The sequence below is a fragment of the Bos indicus x Bos taurus genome, chromosome 14 (assembly GCF_003369695.1).
Source record: "Bos indicus x Bos taurus breed Angus x Brahman F1 hybrid chromosome 14, Bos_hybrid_MaternalHap_v2.0, whole genome shotgun sequence".
Classification (NCBI taxonomy): Eukaryota; Metazoa; Chordata; class Mammalia; order Artiodactyla; family Bovidae; genus Bos; species Bos indicus x Bos taurus.
The window spans coordinates 44,500,145-44,514,635 of record NC_040089.1 but is presented as its reverse complement, the minus strand read 5'-3'; the positions used below and the strand labels follow the sequence as shown (position 1 = coordinate 44,514,635).

Sequence of the window (14,491 nt, the reverse complement as noted above, 5' to 3'; positions counted from 1 at the left end):
CCCACCTCTCTTGCTTCTCCTGCATTGGCAGGTGGATTCTTTACCTGCTGTGCCACCTGGGAAGCCCAGTATTGTCAGAAGTGCTGTTGATGTTTCAGGGGTTGTTGGAATTTACTTCTGACACTGGACACTGACCTTAAAGACCTCACATGAGGGGGACTTCCCTGGTGGGCCAGCGGTTAAGAATCCACCATCCACATGCTCTCACAGTGACACATTTACAGCTGGCTGTGACTCAGTAAAGTTTTGTTTTGTTTTTTCCAAAAAAAAAGAATCCACCATCCAATGCAGGGGACACAAGTTCAATCCCTGATCAGGGACTAGAATCCCACATGCCATGGGGCCAGTAAGCCTGTGCACCAAAACTTCAGAGCCCTTCTAGAGCCCGTGCCCCCACAACAAGAGAAGCCGCTACACCCTGAAACCGGAAAAAGGACGTGCCATAACCAAGACTCAGGGCAGCCAGAAAAAAGTCCACCCGTGATGTCCCCTCCAGACACGTGTGACCTCGTCATGTTTTCCATGAATCACTAAGACTGTGCTTCCTGGGGAGTTGAAACTATTGATCCCACTGAGGATTTGTGTCTCAGAACTTAGGAATCACCAACTTCTTTTATAAAAGGATCTCAGAGACGGAAAGAAACCTTAAAAGTGACCTCACTTTTCGGAAAGAGAAACGGAGGCACAGGAGGTTTGGGCTCATTTCAGGCCACACAGCGACGCTCTGGGAAGGAATGGAGTGGGAGCTGGGTCTGTGACTCCACGTACCAGCGACTCATCCACTCGCTGCCATCTCATTAGACTCTGGAGAGAGTGGCCTTGTGTGTGGGTGTTTCTGTGGGAATCAAGAAGGCTCCAGAGACACTGGAGCTCTGACCTCATCTCACATAACTCTGAGTAAGATGAAGGTCAGGTTTCAGCACAGGGATCTGGTTGGATGACCCTTCAAGCCTAGTTAAGGAAGAGGAAACTGCACTAGAATTACTCATCCATGGCCCTCAGACCAGCAGCCTAGACCTTGCCTGTGAGCCATGTAGAAATGCAGGATTCACAGGAATACAAGAGAGCAGACTGGTGGTTACCAAGGGGGAAAGGGTTGGGGATGGGGTGGGAGGTCAGGGTTAGCAGGTGCAAGCTTCTATGCGTAGAATGGATAAACAAGATCCTGCGGTATAGCACAGAAAACCATATTCAGTATCCTAAGATGAGCCATAATGGAAAAGAATATGAAAAATGTATATATATCTATAAAACTGAGTCACTTTGTGTGTAGCAGAAATTAACACAACATTGTAAATCAACTGTACTTCAATTGTGTGGCTGTGTGTGTGCTAAGCCACTGTGCTGCTGCTGCTAAGTCATTTCAGTCGTGTCCGACTCTGTGTGACCCCATAGACGGCAGCCCACCAGGCTCCCCCGTCCCTGGGATTCTCCAGGCAAGAACACTGGAGTGGGTTGCCATTTCCTTCTCCAATGCGTGAAAGTGAAGTCGCTCAGTCGTGTCCGACCCTCAGCGAGCCCATGGACTGCAGCCCACCAGGCTCCTCCGTCCCTGGGATTTTCCAGGCAGCAGTACTGGAGTGGGGTGCCAGCTAAGCCACTTTAGTCATATCCAATTCTTTGCGACCCTTTGGACTGTAGCCCACCAGGCTCCTCTTCATGGGATTCTCCAGGCAAGAATACTGGAGTGGGTTGCTGTGCCCTCCTCCAAGGGATCTTCCCAACCCAAAAATCAGGATCTCTACCACTAGCGCCACCTGTTGCTGTTGTTCAGTCGCTCAGTCGTGCCCGACTGCGACTCCATGGACTGCAGCACTCCAGGCTTCCCGGTCCATGAGATTTCCCAGGCAAGAATACTAGAGTGGGTTGCCATTTCCTTCTCCAAGCACCACCTAGGAAGCCCCAATTAAAAAATATTAAAACTAAAAAAAATAATAATAATAGCCTACAGGATTCAGAATCTGCAGCTTAACAAGATCCCCAGGTGTTCTGTCTGCAGTAGGTACTGTCCTAGAACTGTCTTCTCCAGTTTCAGCATGCATCACATCACCTGGAGGGCTTGCGAAAGCAGAGCTCGCCCAGCCTCACCCCAGACTTTCTGACTCATAAGCCTCAGGGAAGGTCCAGAATTCTGCATTTTTAACAAGTTCCCAGGTGATGATGAGGCTTCTGCTCCAGGACCCCCACTTGAGAAGCTCTGCTCTGCAAAGACCATGACCTTGTTGCTTCTTCTACAAGGGGCTTGGGGAGCCATACTCCCTGAGTATCTGCACACACTGCCCACACCCTTCCAGCAGAAAGCCTTGATGATGAGCCCTGAGAACATACATTTTTAAATAACGAGTTCTGACTCATTCTGATCAAGCCTCTGTCTCCCCAGCCCTAAGTAGTTTCCGGGAACACTGACAAGTAACCTGCAGGGATGTTTTTTGCAGATTTTTGCTTTCTAGAAGTCAATGAAACATATTTTGTTAACCAGTTTATAATCTAAAGAATCCCTAATGTTTGTAAAATGTAGGAAAGATGAGGGCTTCTCTGGTGGCTCAGTGGTACAGAATCTGCCTGCCAGTGCAGGAGACATGGGTGTGATCCCCGGTCCAGGAAGATCCTGTGGGCCACAACTATTGAGCCTGTGCTCTAGAACCCGGGAGCCACAACTGCTGAGCCCGTGTGTCTCACCTCTGAAGCCTGAATGCCCTAAGACCATGCTCCACAATTAGAGAAGCCACCACCACAATGAGAAGCGAGCACTCCACAATTAGAGAGTAGCCCCCACTCTCCACAGCTAGAGAAAAGCCTGCACATCAACAAAGACCCAGCACAGCCAAAAATAAATAAAAAAATTTTTAATTTGGGAAGTATGAGAGTAAAAGATGGCCCTGACGTGTTAACCACTGAGGAGTAAGTCGAGCTGCCGTCTTGCTAGTGCCTGGGCATAATGTTAAGTCAGCGTGCTCACATCCGGGTACATCAGAGGGTGTGGTTGATCTAACTCACAAGGAAGCCAGCACTATGAACTAGGATTCCTCTGGGACGTGGCTTAAATTCAGTCTAATCTCTGAAATTCTACTTCTTCCATCCTGAAGAGCTCCTTTTCCCAGGGTAAGCATCCTTTGTTGTATAGTCCGCATGCAGTAGCCGGGTTAGGTGAGGGCTTGGTAAAAGCTAATTGGGATGTGACAGATACTATAGCATGTGTAATTAGCTGTCCAACCTCAGTCCAAGTGTTACAATGAATCTGATCTTTTAAATATCATGATCCATGAGTGGAGGATTTGAGAGGCATTTATGTCACGTGGTGAATTTCTGAACCTCTCAACAAAGAGGTTGCGGGGCTTTTCTTGGCCAAGTCTTTTACTGTTATGAAAAAAAGTGGCTGAATCACCCAAGCATCCGAAACCAAATAAAAAGTGCAACGTGGTGCTTAACAGAGTGAGATCTAAAAGTCCTGACCTCATATAGAAAACAGGCTTGTGGCTGCCAAGGGGGAAGAGGGGGTGGGGAAGGGTGGATTAGGAGTTTGGGATTAGTAGATACAAATTATAATATAGAGAATGGATAAACCACGAGGTCCTAGTGTGTAGTACAAGGAACTATATTTGATATCCTGGGATAGACCATAATGGAAAAGAATATGAAAAAGAATGTGTGTGTGTGTATATCTGTATCGCTCCATTGTACAGTAGAAATTAACACTGTAAATCAACTGTACTTTAACAAAATAAATTTTTAAAATAGAAGTAAATAAAAGTCCTCATCTCTGTAAACCAGCCCTGTGTGTAAACACCGGTCTCCAGCAAAGTGGATGGTGCCAGGGCTGCAAAGTGCTCTAGGTCGCTTGGAAGGAAGGCCCACGATGAGGAGGCTGGGAGTGAGCAGTGGGCAAACCAGCAGAGAATGAGTGTTCTTCTCTCCGGTACTGAAAACCAGTCACTATAGCGTGAAGCTGAGCTTTCCGGGAAGATGGCAGGGCTCCCATATCCTCACCTGTCTGTGCTTGTCCCAGCCAGGTGGACACCTGAGGGTTACGAACACGGTGGAGATGGCTATGTTTTTTATTTCAAGCCTGGCCCCTTCCGGGCCCTGAGGGGGCATGTGGGGAGAAGCCAGTTGCTTGTGTGTAGGATGGAGGCCGCAACATGGAGATTCCCCACCAGGCAGGCAGGCAGGCTGGCTGGCTTCTGAACTCCTCTTATCCCTCAGCTTCATTTGAGAAGACTGAGAAAAAGAATGTCTTCTTCTAATTCTTACCATCTCTGAAGGCCTTTGTCAAGAACCATCCAGGTGCTTCAGTGAGAGTACAAAGAAGGCAGGTGTCTCTGTTCGTTCCAGAACTGAGGGTTTGCCAGTTAAACCCTTGGCTTATTTAATTGTTTGCTTGGTGTGCTCATCTCTTTTAATTCTCCTTTTCTTCCTGACCTGATAAAGTATTCATTAAACTTGCCTTTTGAGAGTCAGGTGGGGAATCTTCCTTTCACAGAAATGTACAAATTTCTGGACTGGGTCCTATATTCCAGCTCATGGAGACATTGAGAATATGGTGGGATGTGAGATGGATATGTGTCTGCCCTCAGTGAACTTTTAATTCAGATCAGCAGAGCAAATATGCAAGACAGGAAGAAATAGAGCTGAAAGGTCCAACTGCACACTTTGTAAAAAGACCATTAAGACTTGCTTATGCAAATTGAAGACCCCTTACCTGCGCTCCTCACCCAGTCTGTCAAAATCATTCTCTCTCCCTCTCCCCTTTCCTCCTCTCCGGTTCTCTCAGGAGATTTATGTTTGAAAATAAAAAATGAACCTTGGGAATTGGTTTCCAAGTCAGGGTATGAAGAACAATAACCTTAGAAGGCATTCCTTAACCACCAAAGTCACTTGCCTTTTGGCTTTTCTCAAGGCAAAACCAAAATGGTGGCGGGACTTTGATAAGCAGTAAACTATATTCTGTAAGTTTAGTGTATTTTGGAAATGAGACACACACACACACACACCCCTCAGAGGGTCAGATTTCCCATTTCCTGTGGGGATCAATAGGTTTGGTGTGTACAGGATGAAATCAGATTAGGCTGACAGATGGCCTGCAAGATTGATAACCTGCCCTGGAGATGAACGCTCCGGTCTTCCTGCAGCAGCAGCAGCAAACCTTGATGGCAGGGCCAGTTTGCTGACGTCAAGTGTTTCTCTTGTGCTCCAAGTTGCTGAAGGAAGAAATGTCAAGATACTGCTCCAGAGTGATGGTGAAATGATTCGGGAAAACCATCAAGAAAATCTCCCCCTGGAGACCTTTGCTGTCTTGCGCTCTTTGGGTGTGTTTCCCCCTGACTCAGGGAAAGACAGAAGCGGGATGATCTTTACAGCAACTGGTTTGGCAGAGACCCTTGGGTCTTAGCAGGGCCCCCATGGACAGCAGACATTGCCTGAGGTGACTCCTTGTTCACAGCAGTCCTGCTTGACTCTCCTGTGTTCGGTGTACACAGCTTCCCGACAGCAGGGCCCCTTTAGTCTGAAGGGAAAGTGACCTCAATTCAGATACTTTAGCTTCATAGTCTTTCAGGGAACGGGAGAATTCCGTGGAGGGGTTCTTGCCACCGCAGCCTGTGCACCTCCACCTGCTTCATGGGACAGAAACCCAGCTGAGGATTTCAGTCCTCAGCGCTTGTTAAATGTGTCTGATTGATCTGTTGCTTGTAAAGTGCCATTTTACTGCATGGTTCCCACACCTGGTGACAACCAGGAAGGAGGCATATCCATGGGAATGGGTCCTCGATCTCCTTATTTCAGCATCAGTGAGGGGTCGTGCGTGGAGGTGGTTTCCATCATGTGTAATTATGAGTCAACTAGGACAGCTGTAAAATGATAATGACCATCATTACTGACCTCAGCCGGCTTCAAAGGAGCCATAGCTAATCTAACTGCTGCTGCTGCTGCTAAGTCACTTCAGTTGTGTCCGACTCTGTGCAACGACGTAGATGGCAGCCCACCAGGCTCCCCCGTCCCTGGGATTCTCCAGGCAAGAACACTGGAGAACACTTTCATTCATTTCACCCAGTTTTTGTTTTTCTTCCTTAATTGGACTTGATCGGAGTGGCTGATGGTCTAGGCTAATGAAGACAATTAAAATGTTCAACAGAGGCACCAACAGCAAGAAAAGCGGGTCTCTCCAGGAGAAGCCTGCTGATTAGGGCCGAGAATAGAATTACACTGCCCCCTTGTGGTTGAAAGTGGCATGTGCTTTTAAAATAAAAGGCTTTGGGTTTTTCTCAAGATCGAATCGCTTGTTGATTAAACCAAGAAATGAATGGATATAAAAGTATGAGAAATTTTGGAGTTTTCAGTCCAAAATAGTTAACCAGCACAATTTCTAAAAAAAACATCCCCAACAGAAGTCCTGTGAACTCAAGCACCGACCTTTTTTAAGGCCAAGTGACAGGTTCCCACAGTAGTCTGAAGTCAAGGGGTAGGAGGATCCCAGTGCCTCTTATAGAGCAATGTGTGGGTGGGTGGCTGGGTGGGTATGCACGCATGCATGTGTGTGCTCTGTCCCTAAGTCGTGTTCAATTCTTTATGACCCCGTGGACTGGAGCCCTCCAGGCTCCTCTGTCCATGGGATTCTCCAGGCAAGAATACTGGAGTGGGTTGCCATTTCTTTCTGCAGGGGGATCTTCCCCACCCAGGGATCAAACCTGCATCTCCTGCATTGGCATCTCCCACTAAGCCACCTGGGAAGCTCTTAAAGAGCAATACTGTAATTATTGCTGGTCATGAATGGTGCATCAGTGCAGCAAACAGTAAAGCCTATTCTAAGAGAGAAAGAGTTGATGTACAACTATTAGGCTAAATCTGCTATTTCACTAATATGATCTTTTGCAGCACATCTTAGTGGGACATTCAGGTGTCTTAATAAATGTTCACTGAGGTCAGTGAATGGTCCTGCTTTGCCCTATGTTGAATAACTCATAAAATATTTACACATGAGGTCTGACAATGGGATGCTGTTTGAAGAAACAGCATTCTATAATTGAATGTAATTTTATTGTGATAGGTAGGAAGAGAATTAGAGAAATAGGCTTAAATGTCTCCTTGAAAAAAATCATGAGAGAGCACCCCAAACTGTTCATGTGTTTCTGCTGATATGGCTTGATTCAGGATGCTCAGGAGACATCTTACTTGATGAAGGAATTAGGAGAGAATAAACTGGTCCCCATGGACTTCCCTGGTGGATCAAATGGTAAAGAATCCACCTTCAATGCAGGACACGTGGGTCCAACCCCTGGAAGGTCGCCTGGATGAAGGGAATGGCAACCCACTCCAGTATTGCCTGGAGAATTCCATGGACAGAGGAACCTGGCGGGCTACAGCCTATGAGATTGCAAAGAGTCAGGCACGACTGGGTGACTAAACACATCCACACACATAGAAGCTGGTCCCCAAGACCAGTGACAGCATCAGCCTTGGACTGTCTTTTCCATGTGGACCCTGGCAAAGAGTGTAAGGTATAGGAAAGCCTCACTCCTTGCGGGACCATTCCTTTTCAGGGTGACTCCTTACTTTCCAGAGACTGTGCCTTGTTTTCTCTCCCCGTCTTGAGAGAAATCTTCAACCTTTGGTAAGGGTGCGGATGGCTCCGCTACTCAAGATGAGCTACATAAGGACCCCTGCTCCCTGCATTTAAGTTCAGGGAAACCAGTGTGTGAGGGCCCAGCCTTGTGCAGGAAAGTCCATTCCACTTCTTGGAAAGCCCCGAACCATTAGCAGAGGGCTTCCACTCTCATCCCCACTGGGAAGGAGGAACATGGAAGCCAAGCATGTGCATCTACACAGGTGGGGGAGGAATGGGCTATCTACACACTGGGAGGGGTAGAGGTGGTCTGTCTGCACACCGGAGAGCACAGCCCATGAACGCCCACGGCGGGGAGGCGGTCGTGTCTCAACTGTAGATAAGCCAGAAGAAATGGGCAGAATTATGGAAACAGAAAGAGACTAGGAGACAAGAGTTAACAGTGGTGTGGATTTTCTCTAAAAGAAGAATAACCCCGCCTAGAAGTCATATGTGTGTAGACACCTCCCACACACACTGCTGGCCCCTGCAAAGGAAGGGGCTCCCGCCACACTCCCAACCAGGGCTGTGACCTGTGCGGCTCCTTCAGTTGCATGCAGAAGTTTCCGAGAGGTGAAAGCCGCCCACACAATCGGAGCCCTTGCCTTGGGGGATTACAGTGTATTATAATATCTGACTCAGAAATACACCAGATCTTTCTTTTCACTGTGGCATTTTTTCTGTGCACCAGGAGAACTTTTGGAAAAAGTATTGCTTTCCCTTTCAGAAGCTTTTCTGCAGATTCTAGTGGAAGGGTAGTGAGCCTGGAGTTTTGATACATTTTCTGTGAGTTACATCCTTTATTCAGTCGCTGGTAATAATCTGCTTTCATCCTCCTCCCCATACTGCTTTGTGAGGCAAAGCACCATATTATATTCTATCGCCTCCCCCTGTTGAGAGAGAGAAAGAGAAACGTGCACAGAGATGAGAGAGGGGCTTGCTGGATGGATATGTGGCTTTTGAATAATTCACTAAAGAAACTATTTTCTAAGGACCTAGCGCTTTATCAATAGACACTGATCAATCATTGTACAAATGAGTGAGCAAATGAAAGAAGGAACACACAAATGCCTGCACAACAGATCTTCTTTGTTTGTGCCTCTTAAAGTGCACCACGCATGGACCTGGATATAAACATTTACTGATTTATGTGCTTGCTTGAATGTATTTTAATAACTTACTCTGATGCCAATTTGTAGCCTGAGTTTAAAGTGAATTATTCATTATTGCAACGAATCATAAGAGAAGTGCTCTTCAGTTATAGCTGTCCAGGGGCAAACAGGCAAAGGCAACGTGACCGTCCGTGACAGTACGTGTGCAGTGTCCACAGGTATAGTACATAACCGATGCAGGAAGAATGCAGTTCTTTATTACCCAGGAAGCTGTACACTTACGTATTTATGGACCTGTAGGACATGTTCATGTTGGTTTAAGGCCATATAGAAAGCAGTCAGCTTCATCTCCTAGAATTCTCTCTGCATACTTACAATTTCTTTTTCCCCAGCTTTTTTTTTAATTATTATTTTTCACCTTTGAATATTTAAATAAATGCAAAATGTTTCACCTGGAGCAAGTTTTCTCCCGTTGAACCACAGTGCATTCCCTTAGCTGCCCAGGTACAGGCTTGATGTAGCTGCTCAGTGGATGGCTACATAGTCCCAGCTCTGTCAAGGAGCAAATGGAAATGCAAATATCAACCAGCCTTTTTATTAAAAAGTGTTTTGAGTTCTAATGAATTGTCATGACACAAATATTTATTTGGTGACTTTATTCACGTAACTTGACAATGAAGCTAAGGCTGTGTAAGTGAGAAATGTTCTAGAATTGATCGAAGCAAATGTTCTTTAACAAGCTCTGATGAGAAAGCAAATCATTAATTTGAAATAGTGCTCTATTTTTCAAAATCTAAATCTTAAAATATTTCACAAAGCTCGTTGGCTGTTTTCATTTAGAAGCCTTGTAACTCACTGGACCTGGGAGCAATAGCCCCCAGTGAGAAGGAGCGCCCTCTAGGGGCAGAGGCCACAAGTGCTGGCTGGACTCAGGTCCTCCGCTGCCGCTGAGTCTGGCAACACCGCGGGGGAACTTAGTGCCTGAACTTCAGCTTCCTTGTCTGAAAAATGCGAGTTAGTCATGCTTTCTTCACAGGCTTGTGTCAGCGATTAAATGAGGAAAGCACTTGACTGCATGTGTGCTAAGCACTTCAGTCGTGTCCCACTCTGCGACCCTATGGACTGTAGCCCACCAGGCTTCTCTGTCCATGGGATTCTCCAGGCAAGAATACTGGAGTGGGTTGCCATGTCCTTCTCCAGGGAATCTTCCTGACCCAGGAATCAAACCTGCATCTCCTACATCTCCTGCCTTGGCAGACGGATTCTTTACCACTAGTGCCACTTAGGAAGCCCCATGTGCCAGGTACTAAATGCCAGGTACTACAATGTCCTAGGGACAGCTCTTACCCTCGGTTTGTAGTTGTTTGTAACTAGGCTTCTTTGCTGCTGGTGATGTGTTCTCAGCACAGACTTTCCTCCAGGGTCTTGAAAGTAGACTTACTGAATGCTTACAAACTTTCATGAAAGCCAGCCCTGAAAATAAAGTCATAGGCTCAGAACAGGTAACTGTTTCTGAAGGTGAATATAAAGACTGTCTATGTCATTAATTGTATTGACCTTAAACCTTCAGAGAGAAGCAGGCTTGGGGAGTTGAGGATTCAAGTGGGGAAGAAAAACGTAGCAAACTACGTTTTTGTGAAAGCTGTAATAAATGGTTTACAGTGTTCTGTGGACAAAAGGAATCCAAATACACGTGTATTTATTTGTTGTTTCTTTTTCAGCAGATTTTCTCCAGGTGAAACATTTTGCATTTATTTAAATATTTAAAGGTGAAAAATAATAATTAACAAGACTTGGAGTCTTACTTGAAAACATTAAGAATGCATCTCCCAAACTTACAAAAATAACATCTGTGGCCTCAAAACACAGAGCTAGGCACCACACACTCCTGCTTTGCATTTTGGGTGAGAAAACAAAAGCCCAGACCACGGAGGGGTACTGGTTTCAGGTCGAGTCCAGTGCGTTCTGTACACACCTCCCTGATCTGCTCAGACTCGCCCCCAGCCCCCTCTCTCATCTAGCCCCTCCCCCACAGGAACTTGCTACCAGGTTCTAGCACCTCTCCTGAGAAGGTGTCAAAACACAAGCTGTTCTCTCTGCAGGAAGACGCCACCCTCTGCCCCCATGTCGCCACCTTGGAAGGACTGACTGACTCCAGCAGCCCGTGCCACTCCCCGCCCCCACCATGGGACCCGAGGGAAGCTTGCTGATCGAGGGACAAACACAGATCATCTTGCTGGGGAGCCTGGCATCCGTGGCCACCTTCTTCCTCATCACCTTCCTCATCCTTCTGTGTTCCAGTTGCAACAGGTAAGAGTGACATGTGTCTACTGGAGCCTTAACACGTTCCTGGGACCTAGAAGACTTTCTGTATTAAAAAGCCTGTGATGGATGGCATCCCAATGCATAGACGTTCACAGACACTCCTGTGATTAACTGCCTTCTCTCCTGCAGAGGGGCCCAGGACACTTTTTATTAGCTCAATGAAAGGCATATTTGGTTTTCCTGGGGAGCAACTGGAAGAGACCTTATATATGAAAGCCCTTATATATGAAACTTCCCAGAAGGAACTTTTTTCTGTTCTAACATGAGCACACCCATGTCTAAATTTATATTGTCTTTCTCCATCTGTGGACATTTGGAAATCTAAGTACCATGTGTATTAAACACACTCTTTTTTGCTACCATTTGAGAGTTACTGAGAATTTTTGCTGCTCTGTAACTGTGGAGGGGTCATTTTATTAAAGACTTGTAATCTAGAACTGCAGTTTCTTAAGAAACAGATTTTTCTAAAAGAGAACCATTCTGTGTATGAAATAACCATCTTGTCTTATTTTAGAATTACACTTCTCTCTCTCTCTTGACTCCTTCATATAAAATGTGTAACCCTCCCACCAAAAAAAAAAAAAAAAAAGGAGATCTTTGCTTGGAGAGAAGCAGAGTCCTTCTGAAGCCAGAGTGATTTTCCAGGTGTTCAGACATTGTTACAACATATGCCACTCTCTGGTGAGTTGGCTGCTGCTGGAGCAGCCAGTGCAGACCAGCTGGCAGCCAACCCTCTTCCGAACTCTTCTCAATAACCTTGGAAGAGAGTTGCCAAGTGTCATTTAAAAGTCCGGATATGGCTTCCTGCACTGAAATCTCTGTCAAAAAGAGAAAATCTGGAGTCCCTGAACTCAAGTAGTGCCGGTTCGGACCCAGGTCTCCTGAGCTGGAGAGAGACCAGCTGGCTGAAGAAACAAGACCCAAGAGGAGAGGAGTGTCAACTCTTCCGGGCCTGGGAGGGCCTGTCTCTGTAATTATTTATGCTCCCACTAGGTGTCACTGTTGCCTTGTACATCTATGGGAAAGGTAGCTTCTAGTACTGATGGCTTTCTTTAGCCTGTCCTGAGTAAAAATAAATTCTATTTTTACTGGATGGACTTTTCCATAGTCTGGAAGTACACATGACTCATCCTGAGAGCATGTACCCTTCCCAACAAGCCAAAAGTTGTATTTTCTTTATTTTCTCAATCCCCTGGCAGTGTGTGACTTTGCAAAGACTGAATTAAGGAAAATGAAGACATGAGAATTGTCTGGACTTCCTTAAAAATAAAAATTAAAAAAGAAATCATCCCAGTATTCTAGATATAAACAGTTTCTGCTCAGGAAACTGCCCCCAGTCCTCTTGTTAACTTGTATTTTCTACTCCTGGAGGAAGTGGGGGCAAGAGAGCTGCCCAGCCCCTTGCTAGGACTTGACCCCCTCAGACCCTGCTGCCTGCAGAGGAGGGGTAAGTTGTCTGGCTTCTGGTTTCTCAGTAAAATAAACTCAGTTCTTTATTAAAAGAGAGATTTAAGTGTTGATACAGTCTGGATAGGAAAGGGGAGTGTGTGTTTGATTTTAGGTGTCACTGTGGATATTACAGCCACGTTTCCTTTTCTGTTTCAGAGAAAAGAAGCCAAGACCGCACAGTGGGGACCATGAGAACCTGATGAATGTGGTGAGTGTGCGTGCACGTGTGTGTGTGTGCACACGCATGTGCCCTTTGAGGCATCAGCCACTTCTCTAAGCAGGTCCCTGCAAGCTTACAAGCTGAGGGCAGCAACTCAGCCAGAGTTAACTGGCTGCCTGGGCTGAACCCTTGTGCTGCAGGTTTATACTCCCCATGGCTAGCTTGTGTGCATGCTCAGTCACTTCAGTTGTGTCCGGCTCTTTGCAACCAGTGCTCGAAAGATGCTCAGATAGTCCCAGCTTACCGCAGGGATGTTTCTGTTTCGCCTCTGCCCAGTTCCAGCTGGTTCATTAGTTGGCCACAGCTGTCATAACAAAGGACTGCAAGCTGAGTGGCTTAAATAATAAATTTATCATCTCAGTTCTGGAGGCTAGAAATTCAAGATCACGGTAGCAGCAGGCTATGAGGGCGCGTGTGTTCCAGGCTGCTCTCCTAGCTTCCAGTGGTGCCCTTGGCGATGCTTGAAGACTCTGCCCTCACTGTTATATCTGTCCCTGTGACTTTTCATACCATCTTCCCTCTGTGTGTATTTATGTCTGTCCAAGTTCCCCTTTTAGAAGGCTTCTGATATGACCTCATCCCTCATCTTAACCTGTTTCATCCGCAACGACCCTGAGTCCATAGGAGGTCCGTTCTGAGGTACTGAGGGTTAGGACTTCACTACAGGAATTTGGGGAGGATGAAAACTCAACCCATAACAGCTGATCAGTAAGGTTGCAGGAGCCTGAGACCCCCAGCATCCTAGATAGCCTGGCCCAGTTTTCTTGCTCTGTGTCCTACAGGGTCCTGACAAGCTCTAAGGGCCTTTGGGATCCACCCAGGTGAGGAGCAGCTTGAGCGTCCTGGTCCCACCTTGTTCCGCTCAGGCCTGTGCCCTTAACTGGCTGAACAATACTAACAGCTGGGGGTGGGCCACCCTCCTATTGTTGTTGTTGAGTCGCTACATTGTTGTTGAGTCATTAAGTCATGTCTGACTCTTTGTGACCCCATGGACTGTAGCCCACCAGGTTCCTCTGTCCATGGGATTCTCCAGGCAAGGATACCGGAGTGGGTTGCCATGCCCTCCTCCAGGGGATCTTCCCAACCCAGGGATTGAACCCATATCTTCTGCTTGTCAGGTGGATTCTTTTCTGCTGAGTCACCAGGGAAGCCCCTGCCTTCATATACGCAGGATAAAACTATGAAGTTGCTTCCTCTCCTAGATGTAATTTCTCAAGAACAACTGTAAATCTGTCCAAGGAAGAAGGGGCAAAGAGAAACGATGGATGAGTGAGGGGTCTGGAGGTGAGGGATCTGGAGGTGAGGTCTGGAGTAAAAAAAGCAGCCAGCAGTCAGGTTCCGAGCCCCGAAGCAGGCGTCTCCAGTCCCAGGCGCCCTGCCCTGTGAATGTGGGAACTCTTCCAGCCGGGGCAACGAAGTGGTCAAGTCTCCTCTCCTAGGAGCCCCGGGGGTCCTCCCTTTTGTCTCTGTGTGCAGGAGGCTCACCCATCCACCTCTTCCCGGCTTCTCAGCACCGCCCTCCCTCTTACCCTCACTTTGTCACCCCCACGGCAGTCTCTGGTTGTCTGTGTCCCCACTTCTCACCTGTCCCCAGCACCTCTATTAGACTGCACCCAGAAGGCAGGCGGGGGAGAAGGTGGCGCCTCTGCTGTAGCTTCACATACACGCAGGTCCAGGGGTGACCCAGGGGAAAGGGGGTCCCCTTTCATGGGATTGAAAGAGTTGATTCCCTGTAAGTTTCTGGAATGTGAGCTCCATACTCTATTATTATTTTTGTGGTTTAGTCAC

General features: G+C 46.9%; 1 protein-coding gene across 2 annotated transcripts in view; it reads left to right on the top strand.

Annotated features, from left to right (window-relative positions):
- The window catches only part of PAG1 (phosphoprotein membrane anchor with glycosphingolipid microdomains 1), a 155,813-nt gene that overhangs the window by 122,582 nt on the left and 18,740 nt on the right, over positions 1–14,491 (top strand). For both annotated transcript variants that reach the window (XM_027561254.1, XM_027561255.1), the window contains 2 exons: positions 10,812–11,019; positions 12,640–12,691. In XM_027561254.1, coding sequence (XP_027417055.1) covers positions 10,895–11,019; positions 12,640–12,691 — 177 coding nt within the window. In that variant the 5' untranslated portion in view covers positions 10,812–10,894. The remainder of the gene's footprint in view (positions 1–10,811; positions 11,020–12,639; positions 12,692–14,491) is intronic.